This window comes from Lissotriton vulgaris, chromosome 1_1 (assembly GCF_964263255.1).
Source record: "Lissotriton vulgaris chromosome 1_1, aLisVul1.2, whole genome shotgun sequence".
NCBI classification, from domain to species: domain Eukaryota; kingdom Metazoa; phylum Chordata; class Amphibia; order Caudata; family Salamandridae; genus Lissotriton; species Lissotriton vulgaris.
The window spans coordinates 603,437,068-603,450,426 of NC_141685.1; the positions used below are offsets into that span (position 1 = coordinate 603,437,068).

The 13,359-nt window shown below is 47.5% G+C and overlaps 1 protein-coding gene across 7 annotated transcripts in view; it reads right to left on the reverse strand.

The window, feature by feature from the left end:
- The window catches only part of ODF2L (outer dense fiber of sperm tails 2 like), a 319,588-nt gene that overhangs the window by 39,168 nt on the left and 267,061 nt on the right, over window positions 1–13,359 (reverse strand). For all 7 annotated transcript variants that reach the window (XM_086954112.1, XM_086954108.1, XM_086954099.1 and 4 more), the window contains one exon: window positions 11,794–11,919. In XM_086954112.1, coding sequence (XP_086810238.1) covers window positions 11,794–11,919 — 126 coding nt within the window. The remainder of the gene's footprint in view (window positions 1–11,793; window positions 11,920–13,359) is intronic.

Genomic DNA, 13,359 nt, shown 5'->3' on the forward strand with positions numbered 1-13,359 from the left:
TAGTGAAGCAATGGTGTGAGATTGAGGTTAGAGATAGAGAGAAATAGAAAGGAAACACTTCAAGATACGGGGCGGTGACTGCAGGAATAGGTAAGAGGCCTGAACCATCGGGTGGTCTCTTGAGAGCGGACTATAAAGATTGGTGTGTCCCTGTACCTCGCTCAGGAGGTCAGCCAACTGATCCTTGTAGTCACTCGGATTAGCCTAGGTTAAAGGCAAGCAGGTCCAGTCTTTCTTTTGGACAGCAAGGCAGTCCTTTTTCTGTAACTTCCACAAGTTAGGAGTGTTTGGATGATTGGCTCTGTAGGGAAGTGTGTGTGTGAGTTTGTGAGGGAAGTGTGTGTGTGTAAGAGGAGGGGGGGGGGTGTGCATGTGCGTGCGTGTGGTTTCCCTGCCCTACCCCGGGATCTGCAAAATTCTCCCTCTTCCTTTGTCAAAGCTCAGAACTGACATAAGACCTGAAGACCTGGTGTGAGGTTCCTTTGTGTGTGGGAGGCAAAACCATTTGAAGTGTAAGGGGGCTGAGTATATCCCCTCCCCACTCATCCTAACAGGATAGCCCATTCTGTCAACACTTGAGCCCCTTTTGTGTTACTGTCTTGAAGCAATACACAAACGCCAACAACAAGGTCACTCACAGCCATGTGACCCAGGACACTGGTAGAAGGCGCAAATGGTTAGGACAAGAAAATGGCAACTTTCTAAAAGTGAAAAAAAAATTGAATACAGCACAGATGCACTCAATAGTATTCTAGTTTAAACAGAATAATCTATTCAAAAGTACTTTTAAAATGTGAGTGTGCACTCTGTAGGGGGCTCTGTCAACCTCCAGAATACTAAAGTAAGTGAGATCAGCCTGGAAGCATGTCCGGGAACTCAGGGTGCACTACTGGGGTGTCACTTTGTTTTAAGTGTACTATCCAAGAAACAAAATTATTTAGTAATTAATGACTTTTACAAACAAGTAATCCAAGAATCAGTTCCATCAACAATGGTATTAGCAAAAGTATTCAATCCATCGCTGAAACGTAACAACCAAAGAAAATGTTCAATATCTGCTTTTATTCAATCCGTAGCAGAGTGGTTTAAAACATGAAGAGATGATGCTTTTCTCAGCATTGTAAATCATATGACAGTAGTAGTTCCTTTTAGAGTCTTTTTGTGATCGCGGGGACGTTCTCCGTCCCTTTCGCGATCTCCCAGTGACAGACTTTGTTTTCGGCAGCTAGGGGGAGCCCTTCCGTCTCTCTGATCCCAGCGCGGCTTTCCTCACAGTTCGGGAGCCGCGCTGAGGAAAGAGACGCTTTGGTGCCTTGCCCGCCGCCTCACCTGTATAGCCCTGATTTCTACACCCCGAAGGGTCTGTGTTGCGGTATTACCACGTTGCCGCCTGCGGGCGTTTTTTTGTAGCACTCGATTGCGGTTTTACCTCGTGTGGGCCCAGTGTTAATTACAAGGCTTTGAAGGGTTCCTGAAGGAGCGCACGTAGGGGGGCGGCTGTGACCCAGTCCTTAGTGAGGGTCTGTGCGTTCAGGGGTTGGTGCTACCCTAATTCTGGTTTTCAGCCAGGCATTGATCTTTGCGGGCCTCAGGCCTGTCCATAAGCTGGTGCTTTAGATTGGGCACTGTTTTTTCCCTCTTTTTCCCCGGGGTCTTAGGGTTCCCTATTGACATGGAAGGGGAGTACTATGAAGAGGAGGAAGAATCCCATCACTATCTTAATGATGAGAAATTCTATAACGCAGTGGATAGTTCTATCTACTGCTGCGTTATAGACATTGTAGGCACAATGGAGGAACGCCTCTCCACTCGGATAGTGGAGGAGTGCGCCAAGTTAGCGCAGTCGCATTTAGGGACCCCTGGTTCAGGCCCGGGCCCTTCTGAGGGAGATCCACCTGCTCCTAAGCGACCTTGCAAGGAGGGGAGTTTGGGGGGGGGGGGTGCAGGGTGTGTATAGGGATGCCTTTGAACGTCTGCGTGATGCTTTTCTGGCGAAGGCAACCAACACCACCCCTGCGCCGCCACCTGCATCAGACCCGTCTTTGGGCACGGCTCCTTCTTCCCCGGGGAGACTGTCTCCGGTTGATTCCGACGACGATGAGGGTTCTGTGCGCTCTTGGCGTCCGTCCGGCTCTGCCGCAGAGTTGCCCCAGGACAGCTCGGGCATGTTAGACCCAGATGATATTATTCATCCGCGGTCAGCTGCTTGGGTGCCCGGGGACGAGGTGGCAAAGTTTGTGGCAGGACGCCTCCGGAAACCCTTGGGGAATGAAGCGAGAAGCTGTCTGGGGGGGGGGGGGGGGGGGGAGTGCCCGCGCCCAGGGAAAGTTGCTCAGACACCGGAGTTAGATGCCAAGATGGCTACCTTTATGGCTAAATTTGTTAAGGATCCGCGCAAAGGCATAGACAGGTCCTGGCGTAGCTGCCAAGACAAGTTGCTGGATGCCATAGGTCCTATTACTAAGATTCTGGACATGGCGGAGGAGGCAAAGGTGTCAGGGGCAACCATATCCCCCGCGGTTTTATCCAATTGGGCGCAAACAGTGGTCATATTTCTGGGGAATGCCAATTGCGCGCTCTCGACGGAACGTAGGCGTTCCCTCTTGATCAAATTGGACCCAAAATTAGGTGATCTGGCCTCCTCTGAGGCAGGAGCTGTTGCCCAAGGGGGCTGTTCAGGGATCCCTTCATAAAAGAATTGGGCAAGTTTGTCTCAACTTTTACTTCTCTTGATAAGGCCCAATCCAGTATCAAGCGGGTGTTTCAACAGCGTTTTTCCCGAGGGGCTGGTCGCGGTAGGGGCCACGCGACCGGCCGTGGCGGTCAAAATTTTGCCAATAAGGGGCAAGACTCTGGAAGAGGTCAATACAATACCTCAGCCAGCTACACAAGCTTCTACCCTACGAGAGGCCAACGCTTCAGGGGGCGAGGCGGCTACAAGAACAACGCCGGCAATAACAACCCCAACGGTAAGTCTAATATCGCCGGACCAGGTTCAAATTAGCTGCTTTCCCAGAGGCCTGGGCAGCAATTACTGCATACGCATGGGCCCTTCAGACCGTGCGCGGTTTTCATATAGAATTTTACGATCAGCCCCATCAGAAGAACCCCCCTCGCCCTATAGTTTTTTCATTGGCCGATGCGCAGTTGATCGACGAGGAGGTCTCGGAGCTGCTCCGCAAAAGGGCCGTCTGTCGATCAACTCGCCATCCCTCGGGTTTCCTCAGCAATATCTTCCTTGTGGAGAAAACGGATGGGGGCAAGCGGCCAGTCATCAACCTCCGGGAATTCAAAGGCTGGTTCACTTATCGTCATTTCAAGATGGAGGGGATCCATCTCCTTCGGGGTGTGCTCCTTCAGAACGATTGGATGGTTCGTTTGGACCTGAAAGATGCTTACCTAGTGGTCCCTATCCATCCGCCGCATCGTCGGTTTCATCAGTTCGTCTGGGACGGTCAGGTGTTCGAGTTCACCGCCCTTCCATTCGGACTTTCCTCCGCCCCGTGGTGCTTCACCAAGCTCCTGCACCTGGTGGTGGAGGTTCTGTGGAGCCAAGGGATCAGCACACTTTACTTTCAATCGCGTTGTGTGGGACCAGAGGCGCCTAAGTCATGCCCCAGAGACGTGAGTATTCGTTTCCTCTACGTCTACTGTCGGCTGCACGCTTCTCTGGTCGTAATCATTCAATGCACAACGCGATTGAAAGTAAAGCGCCGTGTACCAAGAAAGTTTGGCACTATACTGCCAACCAATTTAACAGGTAGACTTATCAGCAAGGCACAAATAGAAGCCACTACAGAAGGGACAGAAGGAATGATATGTCATACCAAACTCGGCTCAGTCTGCTGTAAATTTTTAACAATTTACGGATATGGAACATTAATATAGACCAAGCTTGAAAATTGTTCATGAACATCCGCGGTTTGAGTAATAACGTCATTACAGAGGACGTCTGCACTATCACTATAGATTGGTCCTTCGCACCTAAGAGGAACATATGTACACTACGACAGAAACTGATTCTTTGTCTTGATAAAGGTGGATAGAATTTCAACAAACCACCGAAACACGTCGACGCCCTAGTACTGTGTGATTCGAGGCTCAGACACTGTTGTTGACACAGTACAATCTTAAAGTGCATAACACCAGTGCCTTAAAAAAATATCAGAACACACACCTTGTATTGCACAAATTGTATGTCTTACTATTTTTCTGTCTGTTCTTAGCAATATTGCTAGTCAATATTGAATGTGGGATTGTTATTTTATCATTATAATTATTTTAACCTATGTCAAGCAGCTTACTATGCTTTCTGCTTTTTTAATTTTACTGTATACAATACATTTTGTCAGTTTTTTACTCTAGATTTACTTGTTATAGTTATTGCTTTTTTCCACTTATGGTGCTTATGTACATGACCTTGTTCAAGGGAATCTCTGTTTTATATTGGCACTTTGTAGTAAAACATCAAGGCTGGGAGGTGGAGGCTTTCAGCCTCAGTGGCTGCTTGCAACTTGCCGATAGAAAAGCTTACAAAGGTAGTGCTCCAGGACGGAAGTCGGAATTATCCCAAAGAGATAATGAAAACATGGTGCAGTCACCATTTTCACTGTTTGTATGCGGGCCCGCAGGGATATTTTCAAGCTGACCATTTACTAAAGTATGGTGTCCATATTTTCCTGGGCCATTGTGCCAAATCATTACCAATAATGACTTGCAGATACCCGTGGTGGTAGTAGAGCATTGGCAGGGTAGACTTTCCAATACCCCCTCTGTGGTTGTTAAGTTGAGAGGCACAACTACGCTTTTATCCCGGTTTATTCTGTAACCAGAATATTAGTCAAATGTGGTGGCAATGCTGAGAGGATGAGGGATATAGGTTTCTGAATTGGTAAGCAGAAGGAGGATGTTACCCACATACAGGAGTTTCACCTTCCCCACCGCTGTAACCATAATGTAAATGGTGTGGGACTCTATGATTTTGGTGACAATGGTTTCAGCTCATGCAAGAACAGGAGGGGCAACAGGTGACAGCCCTGCTAGGTTCCCTGTGGAATAGAAAATGGTTCTGAGTGAAAGCCATTACAGGTGATGGTTGCTGTTGGGGAACAGGACACTGCTCGAGAGAGAGAACAAGGGTGGATGTACTGTTTAAAAACTCACATAGATGACTTGAATGATGACATTCAGTGATTACAAATATAAATCTACTATCTCACTGAACCACTATTTGGACCTGTGTACCATACGTTTTCCCATGCAGTAACAAATGTGTAACATGGTTCTCATCTCTATGTGATTTGTTTTCAAGTCTCATTTCGCATCATAGGTCCTGTTACATCATACTACTTTGGGGCTTTGGAGATGCTAGCTTTTTTACCAGCATCTCTGAAGTAAGAATACAGATCTGTTCTCATGGTTGTGAATTTCACAGGAAATCAAGTTGGAGGAGATCATGCCAGTCATGAGAAAGTAATATATCCTTGACTCAGTGCCATGTGTGCAGGAGTAGAACGTGAAAACACGGTCTCTGGTTTGTAAGAGATGAAAAGGGTCCACCAAAGATATGTTCCGCCAGTAAATCTAGAAGCGCCATTCTATTTTGGTTTCCACTCGTCTCGGGTGGGCCGATTCTGCCCAGAGCAGTCTCTTCTACCAAGTTCCAGTCCCATCCCAGTACTAGACAGATATGCCAAAGATCCACGGCCAGTGTATGTATCTTAGAGAAGATAGAGATTTGGGGCCGGAGACGCTGCCCAATATAACCTGGATGGATTACATTTTAAGCTGAGCGAGCACATAACTTATCCTTTATGGTGCAATGGACATCAGCCATCACCAGCGTATGAAGAAGAATAGCTGTGTCCCATTTAAGGGTGGGACCCACTACATAAATCACTTTACGCACCCAGCCTCGCTGCAGTTTAGAGGATTCGTTAGGGGTTAAGTGTGTTTCTTACAGTCGTGCACCATCTGGATATGTGCTGACTAAATAGGCTAGCATCTTTTTCAGCTTAATATAGCTGTTGAGACCATTCACATTCAGGGAAACGATCTGTAGATCAGTGGGACACATGGTAATGTACCACAGTGAACAAAGGAGTCTGGCCCAAAGGTGATCAGAAGAGAACTAATAGTGATGGGAGGAAGAGCGCAGCAGCGCTTCAATATACACTAGTATAGGCAGAGACAGTCCATACTAATGTAGGAATGTAGGAGTCCTAACCTTTAGTGAGGGTTGTATGGCGCCCCCCAGCCCGATGATCCACATAAACCTACAATGAGGAACAAGTATTCAACCCCTCACAGGTACACACAGGCCCAGGACCAACAGCATGGACCCTCTTCACAATCTACAAGAGACTGGTACAAATCAAGGTTGCCCCTGAAGCCCATCCACAGAGAAAAAGAAGTTCAACTCCCATGTTAGCTCAATCCTGATCATTGTGTGGATTATAAATTTGGAGACGCCATACAGACAGGTTGTATGGTGTTCCCCAAGCCTACAAGTCAGACAAGGATCGAGAAGGAGCTAATTGAGGGATTGCCATTTCTCCTCCACTCGTAGTGGTTTAGCTCGCCTGTCTGCACGCACCCCTCTATAAAGGTGGGTTACAAGTCTGCGGCCCCCACCCACAGACAAAAAAGTGTCGAGCTTTTGGGTAGCCTCGAAAAACGTAGGACATAGTTGGGGTGCTGTGGCTGCAATCTTTGAATATTGAAGAACTTGTCAGAGTCTAAAGCAAAGGTTTCCATGGCATCTTGCAGTGTTATAAACCAATCCCGCAGATATAGGTCAGCCAGCCACCCTCCCGCCATCTCTCTGTAGACATCAACTGTGGTACCAGGTCGAAAGGAAGTATAATCCAGCTGTCTAGGTTGGATGCATAGGGAGCCCGTCTGCTCACTCCCTGAAACGTCCTGTCCCAGAGTCTGGCCATCAGTCGGATCAATTAGGGGAAATTCAGAGGCAAGTGTCTGCCACACATCAGAAGTGACCTCAGTTGATATCCATGATGCATGCCCACCAGTAGGCATCTGTTCCAGGTATGCTCAACATCCATACAATTTACCGCATGTTGAAGCTGGGCTGCCAAATATAATTCTTGGTCCGGGACCTCCAGTCCGCTGCCCCCTCCTTCCCTGGAACCACATCCTCCGTAGTGTATCAAGGCTTACACTGTAACTCTTTCTGTTCCCAAGTAGCTCCACCAAAAGTGAATCTAGTTCTCTGAAAAAGATCGTAGGCAGTTTGTAGAAAGTTCCCTGCATGAAGTAGAGGCAGCGTGGCAGCACCACCTCAATCAATCATCGCATTTATGTAGCGCGCTACTCACCCAGAGGGTCTCAAGGCGCTGGGGGAGGGGGGTCCGCTACTGCTCGAACAGCCAGGTCTTGAATTGCTTCCTGAAGGCGAGGTGGTCCTGGGTCAGGCGGAGGTGGGTGGGGAGGGAGTTCCATGTCTTGGCGGCGAGGTAGGAGAAGGACCGTCCCCCTGTGGAGGCTCTTCGAATGCGGGGGACGGCGGCGAGGGCGTGGCTGGTCGATCGAAGCTGGCGTTTGGGAGCGTAGAAGTTGAGGCGGCTCTTGAGGTATCCTGGGCCTTGGTTGTGTAGTGCTTTGTGTGCGTGGGTGAGGAGACGGAAGGTGATTCTCTTGTTGACCGGGAGCCAGTGCAGGTCTCTCAGGTGTCCGGAGATGTGGCTGCGACGGGGGATGTCCAGGATGAGTCGTGCTGAGGCGTTCTGGATCCGCTGGAGTCTCTTCTGGAGTTTGGCGTTGGTTCCGGGGTAGAGGGAGTTTCCGTAGTCAAGACGGCTGGTGACGAGGGCCTGGGTGACCGTCTTCCTGGTCTCGGTGGGGATCCACCGGAAGATCTTACGTAGCATGCGCAGGATATTGAAGCACGACGAGGAGACGGCATTGACTTGTCTGGTCATGGAGAGGGAGGAGTCCAGGATGAAGCCCAGGTTGCGTGCGTGGTCTGTTGGTTTGGGTGAGCTGCCTAGGGCGGGGGGCCACCAGGAGTCGTCCCAAGCGGCGGGTGAGGATTCCAGGATGAGGACTTCCGTCTTGTCCGAGTTCAGTTTCAGGCAGCCGTTCTTCATCCATTCGGCTACCTCTTTCATCCCTTCGTGAAGGTTGGCTCTGGCGGTGGCGGGGTCTTTGGTAAGGGAAAGGATCAGCTGGGTGTCGTCGGCGTAGGAGATGATGTTGAGGTTGTGCTGGCGTGCAATGTCTGCGAGGGGGCTCATGTAGACGTTGAAGAGGGTTGGACTGAGCGAGGAGCCTAGAGGGACGCCGCAGATGACTTCGGTGGCTTTGGATCTGAACGGAGGGAGATGGACTCTCTGTGTCCTTCCGGCGAGGAAGGAGATGATCCACTCCAGTGCATTCTCCTGGACTCCGACGTTGCTGAGGCATTGTACTAGGGTACGGTGGCAGACAGTGTCGAAGGCCGCGGAAGGGTCGAGGAGGATGAGGGCCGCTGTTTCTCCGTTGTCGAGCAGCGCTTGGATGTCATCGGTGGCTGCGATCAGGGCGGTCTTGATGCTGTGGTTGGCCCGGAAGCCAGACTGCGAGGGGTCGAGGGATCCGTTCGTCTCGAGGAAGGCGGCCAGCTGCTTGTTGACGGTCTTCTCGATGACTTTTGCAGGAAACGGTAGCAGCGAGATGGGGCGGTAGTTCTTGAGGTCGATGGGGTCGGGCGATGGCTTCTTGAGTAGACCTTGCCCAATCTTGCTCATCAGGGAATGATGCAGTGTGTTCCAGAACCAAATGGAATATTACAGGCCCTACAGCACTCTACCCATGTTTTAGTTGTAAAACTGCCTTTCATCGTGCGCTAGGTGTATCCCTAAATATCGAACGGTAGGTAGTATTTGAAGCTCTGCTCACGAATCCTGCGTTTAACTCCCAGGAAACTGTGACGAAGATCCAGACCTTTTTTGTGTAATCCAGGTAGATTTGGATTGGTTTGTCTTCATACTGGGGAGGGCAAATTTACATACACATATTGTAGGATTAAGTCCCTATCAATCTAGTTAACCATTCACGCTATGAGTGCTTGTGGAGGTGCTCCCGGCTGGGGGAAATCGGTCCCAGCGCACGGTGGGTCCTTTCGATAGTAAAGAACTTGGAGAGGCAGACCGGGCCAAGAGCAGATGCTATTCAGTCCTCAAACAGTTCAGCCGAGGGCCTCTCTGCCCATTCAGGGAAACCAAGAAATCTCAGATGATTTCTTTTGGAGCGCCCCTCTGCATCCTTTATGCATGCCTCCATTTGCACTGCTTTGGTCTGTAGTGTCTCCACCACAGTTTGTAGAGTCTGTACATTTTTGCGAAGTGAGACTACTTCTCCCTCAGTATTCGTGACCCTTTCTGTGACCTTCCAATGGCCCAGTCTTAGGTGATTAATGACCAGTACACAACACACAAAAAAAGAGATTTAATTAGGGTCGGAGGCCAAAATGTAAAGACTAGCTGGAATATGCAGCCCCTAAACTAACTTGAACATACAAAATATACTCCAGCGTCTAGAAAATAAGAGAACTAAAGAAGGAAGTTCCCACCAAGAATCAAATATGTGAAATGCAATAAAGATAAAAATGTATGTGTATGGATTCCCATCATTCACCAAGCCGGGATTGTGAGATGTTGTACTCACACCATATCCTTTTTTGATGTATTGTAAATAGCAGTTATTGCAGTTTTGGTTTGTTGAGGTCCTGACGAAAGCACATGCCTTAAAGTGCTGAAACATGTTGACCACCACTGCTTAGGACAGCTATTTGTCAAAACTAGTCCTGGCGTTCATGTTTTTAATCCTTGATCGTGACTGACACGAATAAGAATAGTTAGTCTGTTCACGCACCAATTTTATATTTTCACACTCCACTTTTTTCACTGCATTTAAAAAATACTCAAAATTTTTTTTGGGGGGTTCCCATGTACTCTATCTTGCTCATCTTGGTAAATACAACTCTTGACATTCGTAAGCTCTGATGTTCATGGAGCTAGTCTGTCATTACATACATCAAGGGATACCCAAATGATGAAGCTAATCACCAGGCTTGGTGAATGATGGGAATCCATACACATACATTTTTATGTTTATTGCATTTCACAAATTTTATTCTTGGTGGGAACTTCTTTGATTAATGACCAGTGCTATACTATCCATTTTGGACTCCAGTGCCACCCTAGAGCCCCGTATGGCCTCAACAATTTCGGCCACGCCTGTTGTCTGTTTGCCACATCCCAGACCTGCTTGCTCTCCACCCTCCTGTGCTCCAACCGCAGGGGTGGGGAAAGAATATTGTATTAATCAGTTAGCCTTGGTCCCCCCCTTGGGGTGGTCCTTAACTATTGTTACCTTCAATGAGGCCATCACCAGTATACCTGGTGTTCACTCTGTTAAATCAGATGCAGGCCGCTCCTTCTCAGGTTGGGGGTCAGTAGTCTCAGAGCGTCAAACATAGACTCCCTAGTCAGCACTTCAAGGCTTGCAGCGACTGAGTGTAGCGAACTCCCACCCTGATCCGCAAGTGACATTCGGAGTTACTTGTAGGAGCTATTCTTTATCACCTGGCTGCACCATCTATGTAGGCCTTATGTCAGGGCTAGGCTTTGATGACCGGCCTAGGTTCAATTATGGTCCATTAGCCCTCTCAGTAACATTTTCCCCAAGTTCATTATGTTCGGCATTCCCCCTGTGTTGTTGTGGGATTGTTCTTTCTTGGTGTCTTTTTCTAATTGTTACTCTTTATGTGTGTATTCATTTGTTTATTTTCCTCCCTTATTCTTCTTAGGCTTTTCTATTCCCCCTTTGGCTTCATGAAGTGCCAGTCATGGGGTGTTACTCTTCCAGTCCTCTTCCTTCTCCAATGATCTTCAGGGGCAGGTTGTCTCCTCTTTGCCTCCCACCTCTTGTGCTGATCTGGAGCCCAAATGTACTGCTGCAACAAACTGGTAGGGACACTGACCCTGCTGCGGTCCTTCAATCCTCCAGGGGAGTGTTCTTATCTCGGGGCAAGCCAGGGGTCCTCTCTGCTCCCAGCTTCCACCACCTGTATCTGCAGCACCACCGCGGGCTGCCTTAATCATTGTCGGGCCCTCCCCTAGATTCCAACAACGCTTACCTGAGCTTGCAGGTCGCATAAGGGAGACTTCGCAATAGGTGGCGCACTATCTTGGGCCCGATCACCACCTCAGCTTCCGGTTCTTCTGCGGCAGCCTTCCTCTGTCCTCATTGCCCCGGGGTGTCTTTTCAATGAGAGCATGAGGTCACCATTTTGTTTGATCTGCCAAGGCTCGCTCCGCCTCTCGCAGCCTCGTAGCAGCCCCCACGCCCCGATGCACATCAGCACCAGTACATCACCTCTGGGTCAGGCCAGCACCATGGAGCCATTATTTCTCTACTTCCAGTGATGCAGCACACCACAGCACCGGCTCCTCAAGGCCACAGGGCCCGCCACTGCAGAGGTAGTCATTAACCTCTGCTACCAGCCGCAAAATCACCTTCGGAGGTTAGTATGTGGCACTGGACCTTCCAGGGAGCGTGCAGATTGTTTTTTGGGGTGTTGTTACCCACAGGCTTTGCCAGGTTTCGGTAGGATATTAATGTCTGGATGGGAGCTCTGTGGTAACGCATCTACCTGGTCATCTTGCTAGGCCCCGCATGTCTTCATTCACTAAAACTTAATGTCAGTTATGTACAGAAAATGCAGCTGTGTAAATGAACATATCCAATGAAGCTTCATATTAAAAACATTAATACCTAAACTGTACTCACAATGCTCAAAGTGCAAGCAATCTGCTTTTTCTCCTCTGTTCTCTTTTTCAGTTCAGCTTCCAATTCGAGCATTCTCTTTTCAATAGTTTGCTCCCTCCAAGCAGTTTTTTCCTTTTCTGTCAACACCTGAATTAACAAAAAAACTGAATAAAACCACATACACTGTCAAGATTACAGTTGGCACATAGGTAGCAATTTTCAGCCCTCATTGATATTTTAAGATCAGTTCTATCAGTAACACAGACCTTTTCTGCAACAAAGCACTGAGATGCACATAAGCATTCTGGCAGGTGAATAACCAAGGATGACAAAATGGTACACTGCTATTCTGTTTCTGAAAATAACATGATTTTTTATTGACCAGTTTAATATATGGATTCACTTTTAAAATACATATTATAGAAAGACCAAAGGAGTGAAGAATTTATTTGAGCTAGTTTCTGATGAATTTTGAATTATTTACACAATAAATGCATTTTACCTACCAATGCTCTATTATGATAAGATACAAATATATTACCACATTTAGGTAAAATAGACAAAAGGGAAACCCTTTTTACTGCCTCACATATTGCATGCCATAATTTCTTCACGCAGGAAAACAACTCTCCTAATAGTCAAGATATCGCATCAGTGTGATTTTACCGTGGTGCACAAATGTACGTCCTTGCAACCCGGATTTGGTTAAATATCTTTTGTTATTACAAATATACACTAAAAATGGCAAGACAAACCATATATGCAGATGTGCAGAGTCTAATATGCTACTTATTACCATCGTTGAGGGAAGTGAGAGGCATTATGACATACTCAAGTCTTTGGCTATTGTGAGTCATAGACCTTCCGACATTCAGCAATGGTAATAAATACATCACATTCTACACATCTATATCTCTTTGCATAAAATATATATAAATATATATACACATATAATTCAAAGTAATGTTATAGTTAGTAGACATGTTCAGTAACAATGTAACGTTGTAAACTCTAAAAAAACAGAAATTCACCAGTTATAGTTATCTCAAGTAACTATAACTCGTGCCCTAAGATAACTATTACTTGCGACCCCACCATGCACAGTTTTCACACCAATAATTTAATTGCAAATATTGCAGTTATATTATCAATGATGTCATAGAAGAAGGCATGAGTGATGTAGTATGTGGGAAAATTAGCAGTGCATGGTGAGGGTGCAAATTATAGTTACCTCACAGCACGTACCTACCAGGAAGAGCGTTACCGAAAGTAAATAACTTGTTCTTCTATTGTATTCTTCTACCTCAGATTCTTCACCTTTACAATAGATACAAAAGTAGTACCTCCCAAAGTGGTGGGTCTGTGAAGTTGACTCATATCAAAACGCCCTGCAGTAGCAAATGTGCAAGATGTCCATCCTGTCAGACTGAGCTGGAAAGACAGTAGGGCTCCATGAACGTGTGCACGACTCCATCTTGCAGCCTGGCAGATGTCAAGGACAGGGACTCTGCATGACAATGCAGTGGTCGAACCCATAGCCCTTGTGGAATGGGCTTGCAGTCCTTTGGGGGGTGGCTTTTTGGCCAG